Source organism: Mytilus trossulus, chromosome 3 (genome assembly GCF_036588685.1).
Source record: "Mytilus trossulus isolate FHL-02 chromosome 3, PNRI_Mtr1.1.1.hap1, whole genome shotgun sequence".
In the NCBI taxonomy this organism is placed as follows: domain Eukaryota; kingdom Metazoa; phylum Mollusca; class Bivalvia; order Mytilida; family Mytilidae; genus Mytilus; species Mytilus trossulus.
In genome coordinates, this window is record NC_086375.1 from 43,310,234 (window position 1) to 43,317,276 (window position 7,043).

A 7,043-nucleotide genomic window follows, 5' to 3' on the forward strand; every position below is an offset into this window, starting at 1 on the left:
TGCCTATTTTTATTACTCAAAACTTCTGTCCTGTCTTTTTTTTTTTTAAATTGCACTCGAACATACTGGACCATCACACATTCGAATCAAAGTTACTACAGTGCAGCATCCCAAAGCAGGGAACATATTTATATTATTTTTTTTTATATAAAAGTTTAAAAAGCGACATGGAAGAAAAATCAATTTACTTTTAGCCAAAAGTAGAAAGTAAATAAAACTAAACCTAAAAGATACAACAGATTAGATAAATTACAGCGCATTGCTTAATATGAAAATGTTTTCTTTTATTAAGGGTATATCAACAATGAAGGCTTTTATACTGTTTGTGGTAGCAGTGGCATCAATTGTACATGTGACTGAAGGTCAACTTCCCGGACTTGGGGCGGCAGGCGGACTTATCCGGCCCTTAATTGGTTTATCTCTCCTAGATAGTTTTATAGGCGGTGGAAATGGCGGGAATGGATTTTTCGGCGGTGGTAGAGGAGGAGACGGCCGTGGAGGAAATGCCGAACAGGTCTTCCTTATTGAGCGAGAGCAGCAACAAAGTAATTTCCAGTTTGGACCACCACCAGGTGGTTTCTTTGGACAGCCGTTTTATGTACCTGACCAACGTAAGTGAACTTTATTTTATTACACAAAATACTACTTGATAGTGAATTATATCTAGAAATTGAGGTATGTACATGTAAGTAAATTTTATTCAAAGTCGGCACACATGTTCACAATGACAATCAAAACATTAGACCGGATGAGAATGTAACCGACTATACTTATTCACTTAGCTGTCTATTAGATAAAATGTATATATGTCGCTCCTCTACTTTTATTTTTTACCTTTTTGTACATAGAAAATGAAAAGCGGGAATGGAGTCCATCATTTACACTCGCTCAAATGGTGTTTATATAGCACGATACTGATTTACAATAATTAGGTATAAAAATGTATCTCCCATGTACACATACAGTTTTATAAATTCAATGTTTTATATTTTAAGTGTTGTTGCAGACTTAGATAAATCTTCAGCTGAAGGCTAGTTTTTCTGAACGTCAAAATATCTAAGATATAATTCATGGCAGCCGTATATATTCGTTTTCATCTAACCATGGGTTGGACATTAACACTCGATTATTTTGTCCCGAGCGTTGATCAGCCGGACAGGTGTCGGCAAGGGACATATAAAACACTTACAATTTCGTTTCCAAAGATTGTACCCCATTTACACAAAATATATTTCGTCCACTTCAGAGAAAAGGATTTCATGGCTAGATGAGTAAAAGAGGGCCGATTTGATGTTTTCAATTTATTGTGTAGTAAATCTAATACATTATTATATGATAATTTTACACCGTGCAATTTTATATGTTTTACTTTACAAAGCAAAGTTTTTATTTTACTGGATATATTATATAGTTTTTATATACTCTGCATTCATTTATTGTCGTGAAAGGCGAAAATCGTAGTTTCGTGGATATCTGATTTCTAGATTTTCGAAAAACCTATGAGAAAATTTGAGATCTGATTAACATTTAAATTCCTGGTATACTTTTACCTACAATTGGAACGAAAATTGGTATACAACGAATTAAATTGAATCTACAGCATTGGATTGTCTTGATATTAATTGCTTCACCTTTTTTTTTGCTTTTATTTTTAGGATGGTAAATGTTGCAGAAGCCAGATTGTATCAATTAGTAGAAAAGAAGTTCATATGCAGAATGTTGGTGGCTCTTGATACATGTCATTGGCTTGACACTTTGAAAAAACATTGCAAAAAAAATCCGCTTGTTTATAATTAATTATCACTATTTCGCACATCATTAAAACCTTTCCATATCAGTCTCATTATTTAATACGAATAAAGTTTTTATGCATATTTGTTTCAAATATTGACATTTTTTATTATCAATACTCTCAAGCATTATAAATTATAAGTTTTTCCACTTTTCGTGGAAAAACCTTTTTTGTTTCTTCTGATTTTTTTTTTGTTTTTTTTCCTTCTGCCGTCTGAGATGCTTTTTTGTTTACAACATATCGAATGGATGTTTAGCCAATGAGGTTGTACGCAGTAATGGGGGTTTCAAGACTCACCCTGTGTGTCCGCACACTTATTCTTATAGGAGTTATCTCCCTGCGTCCCTCTTTTCTTGTTACCGCTATATCTTTTAAACCGTAAAAGATTTTAACAAACTGTTTTCACCAAATTGTTCGTCTACTCGAATGATTTGGTTAATTTTAACTGGCAGTGGAGTGATCGGAAGACATCTTATGGGAGTTATTTCCCTTTGAAAATTTAAAATAGGCGATATGTTGGATAAATTCATAAGTTTATAAGTCGTAGTGGCCTACTGTCTTTTGATATGAAGTCCTTAGTCCATTTAAAGAAAATTAAAGTCAAGGTCAAATGTCAAGGTCATGTTCTAAATTTTGAATTTTGCTTGTTATCGTTATTCAAAAGAAACTATAACAGAATAAGGATATGAAGTGTTTGCCAAATAACTGTTTACAAAAATGTTTTTTATCGGTTCTATACAGATATAAGAAGATGTGATATGAGTGCCAATGAGACAACTCTCCATCCAAGTAACAAATGATAAAAGTAAACCATTATACGGTCTTCAACACGGAGCTATGGCTCACACAGAGGCTATTTTTTATTTTCTTTTGTTAGTTTTGGTATGCTTCGTAGCAGTCTATTGAGTCAAGACAATTGCAACAGATGTGTCCAGTTGTTATTATGCTATGCTTGTACACCAATGTTCTAAGTTGATGAATACTAAAGTCCGCCATATTTTCCACGTACTTGACGTGTTATAGATATGACGTGTTATAAATATGTCCTGTCTTTTGGTGGAGGTGTATGTTGTCCCTTAGGTGTTTGCTGTCTTATTGGTCGTTGGGTTGCTGTCTCCTTGACAGATTCTCCATAATTTCATTGTGTACCTTATTCTAATTTAAGAAGCAGTTTTATTTATAAGATTGGTTTATATGAGGGTCTGGATTGGAATTCTTCATTTCTGTATCCTTTATCATTTATGTATGTATTTTTTCTTTATTCTATAATAAAAAATTTGCCTATTTTACTCTGTTTTTTATAACACACCTTTTTTCTCTGCCTATTACTTTTTGTGTCATTTTCTTTATTTAAGAATTGAATGCTTCTTTTTGTAAATTTATTGGGGTGTAAAAGCGTTGACCGAAGTACATTTTGTATGAAGCGCGGAAGCGCTTCATACTAAAAATGTGCGCACGGTCAACGCTTTTACAACCCTATAAAGTTACAAAAAGAAGCATTCAATACTTATAATTACATTTTTTTAGATATGATCATGAAAATTTTTTTTTATATATTTTGTATTTTATTCATCTGTGCACTTTATTGTGGGACCACGTGCTATCATGAATGAAAAGTTTTATTGAGTGATGCAATTGCTAACGGAATAACACAGGATGTGCAGTAAACCAATCAAAATAAAGTATTATAATGAAACATACATCTTATGTAATTATTCTTTATTTTTAAGCGCATTTTTCTGCCGTGTTGGTCCATTATTCTCTATTTTGTAAATCCTATCCATGCACCGCCTCTTATATCAATGCATGAATCTTATGCAATATTACTATTTCTGTTTTTGCCAATTACGTTGGAGGAGTGGAATAGATTACTTGAGTTGTAACATATGAATTTTAAAGTTATACATTTCGCACAAGTGTCCAACCGTGCATGTTTATTTAAGATGCACAATTCTGAATATCTTCTCTAGTACATTTAATGTTAATAATTCGATACTTCAAACTTGTGATAGCCGGATCTTCTGAAATTAAATACCACAACACTTTAATCTACCTGTCACTTTTACCTATCTACCTAAGTTTTCTCGGTTAGACTCGAAAAGGCAAATATCATTTAATTTAAAAAGATTTATTTTATTTGGTTAATGTCCATACAAGTTTTAATTTCCTCTCAGATACCAGCAATGCTATGACATTTTATTAATTTATGCACTGAAAATTCGTGGAATTAGGACACAGTATAAAGGATTATAAGAGAGAAGGGTTTTAGAATTTACATTTCTGTATCGCTATGTCTACTCGAAGCCAGATGGAGTGATTTATAGGGATATTTTAAAGTATCTAGTACTTGTTGAAATTGGGATACGTTTGTGTGAAGTAGACTTTCCTACGATTTATATCACTCACTGGTTCTTAGTGAATGATAAAAGTGGTACACGTACGACAATTGCATGTTATTCTAAAATGTCTGACACGACATCCCTAGTGGACGATACTTTAATGAATTACGAGGCGAAGACGAGAAAGAATTTAGACGGAACGATAAACTTAAAGGATGAAAGTGAATGTGAGGGCCGATTACATGGATTTATTTATTTACATGGATATGATCCGGACTTAAAGTATAAAGTTCCATTGTTTGTCCAAGCTAATATTGCAAGAACATGTAAATTCTCAAAAGCCAATCCAACAATCGCCTCGTTTCTAAGAATGAGAACAATGACATCGATGTCAGATGAAACAAAAAATAGACGATCATTTCAACAACTGCCGACAATGGAAGAATAACGGGAAAGGGCAATGCATTTTTTGTGACTATTTTCAGTAATGGAATATGTTTTTATATACAGTGCTTTATGGAAAAACGGTGATAAAGGATATATTTAATTAAATGATAACATATAGAAACCAATGCAATGGAGTATTTCTTACAGTGTTTACTTTTTATATGATTTTTAAAACGCATATATTGGTCTTCATTTGAATCAAAATATTTACTATGGTAGATGTTGTAATGAATATTAGTAGTATTTTGAGATAATTAGAATACTGTTTTTTTTACTCAGAATTTCTTTAGCATATCACCATGAATTTATATGCAATATTTTACTGTGATATATCTTTCTAGCTTGACAAAAATATAATCCCGTTAAACACCTGTTTCAAGGTGCTTTTCCCAGACATTTAATTTTTCACTTTATCTGAAATTAAATCACACATTTGAAAAAAAAACCTACTTTATAATTTAATGTAGTAGGATAATACTATAAAAGGTATCTAAAAATAGCTAAATAAAAGTGATCAAATCTGAATAAAATATGTCATCCCCCACTATGATATTTCTCTCCGACCTTTTGTGTTAACTATCTGTACCTTAGGTACATTTAAGATTAACATTTCTATTGATGTATTCACTTTCTATCAGTTGTCATTATTATTCTCCTGATTTCATAGGAACACTTGTATCTACATAATAATCATTTCATTTTGCTCTTTTATCAAATGCTTGATTAAATTTCATTGGAGAAATATGAATTTTAATTTGTTTGCTTTGCACTATTTAATTTGTGTACAATTGAAAAGTTTTAAATTAAATCTTTTTACAACAAAATTGTTCGACACAACATTATTATAACTAAAGGATATGTTGAGTCACGTAATTATAGTTATATTCAAATAGTATTAAAAATAAATGATTAAACTTTATCGTGGCACTTTCTGACCATACCCAGGTCCGGCTTCCATAGATAAAAATTAAAACTTAAATTGAATTAAATTAAATCTATTTGCAAAACAATATGCATTTATATTTTTCTACCCCTATTTTTGCATTTTACCTAATATTTCTGTTTGTTATGTTTGCTTTGCATCGTTATCAATATAATGGAATTTTATGCGACTGTCATACAAGTGAGAGGTTTAGCTAGCTATAAAACTATGTTTAATCCACCATTTTCTACATAAGGAAATGCCTGTAGCAAGTCAGGAAAATGACAGTTGTTATCCATTTGTTTTATGTGTTTTAGCTTTTGATTTTGCCATTTGATTAGGTACTTTCCGTTTTGAATTTTCCTCGGAGTTCAGTATTTTTGTGATTTTACTTTCTAACCTCTCACAAACACGACTTTCCAAGAGTTGGAGTACGCGGAGAGTAAATTTGTCTTGGAAATTTAAGGTTGAATGCTTATTTTAAATGAGGAAATTAGAGGAGAAAATTTTACAATTATCACATTTATTTGATGAATTTGAACAGTGAACACCGACCTAGACAAACTAAAATTCATAACTATCACTAATCTTCTGTAGTAAAGAAAGTTAAATTCACTTTTGCAGTCTTCAAACAACAAACGTTCTTGGTAAAATTGTAAGTTAAAATTTCAAGTACAAATGTAATACCGTTCGTTTTATTTGAACTTCAAATGTTCAATTTAAAATGTCATTGTTTTGATTTATGGATATATTCCTAACATTCAAAACTAATAAATAATTTTTCACAATAAAGAAGATAAAACAAATTGTTTGATATATCATTTGTGTACAAAATAAATGAAAGAAGCTAATTAAATCTTGTGTTTTGGGGTGAAATTTCTCTGTCCAAAATATTTTGTTCTTTATCAATAACCAAATTCCATTTGGCAAGAAACAAAATTCGGTCACAAGATTGTAGGGTCTCGATGACTCGAATAGAGATTGTAATGTGCGACAATTCTTTATTGGGGGAAAAGGGGAAGAGTATATTATTTTCGCAGACAGAATTTCATTTATACCCGATGCTTGGCAGTCTTTTAATTCCATCCACAACTATGTCCTGAAAACAGCTGCATTGGTTGTTACAAAATATTCATTTTCATCTGGTCTTTGGTGAGACTGTCGTACAAGTGAGATGTTTAGCGCTACAAAACCAGGTTCAATCCACCATTTTCCTCATTTGAAAATGCCTGTACAAAGTCAGGAATATGACAGTTGTGTGGTCTGTTTTGTCATTTGATTTTGCCATGTGATTAGGGACTTTCCGTTTGAATAATCCTCCGGGTAAAGTAGTTTTGTGATTTTATTTTTTGGTAAGATTATTTATCTTCCGTTCATACCGGGCCGGAATAAGTATAACCCCTTTTTAAACGCTATTAAAAGATTGTTCTATTGCTGAACTACAAAGACCACTGTCTCAACATTTATTTTTAGGGCGAGCGCTCATATAGATGTTTAACCCGTCGAGTTGTTAATTTTATTTTCATTTTTCAAACCAAGAGCC

At 31.7% G+C, this 7,043-nt stretch overlaps 1 protein-coding gene across 1 annotated transcript; it reads left to right on the plus strand.

Moving 5' to 3' along the window:
- The first annotated feature begins 295 nt into the window (after nt 1–295).
- Nucleotides 296–1,837, plus strand: LOC134709450 (uncharacterized). Its single transcript, XM_063569608.1, has 2 exons — nt 296–611; nt 1,656–1,837. Exons 1-2 carry the CDS (start codon nt 305–307, stop codon nt 1,661–1,663), a joined length of 315 nt encoding a protein of 104 aa, XP_063425678.1. The 5' UTR covers nt 296–304; the 3' UTR covers nt 1,664–1,837.
- Nucleotides 1,838–7,043: the final 5,206 nt, after the last annotated feature.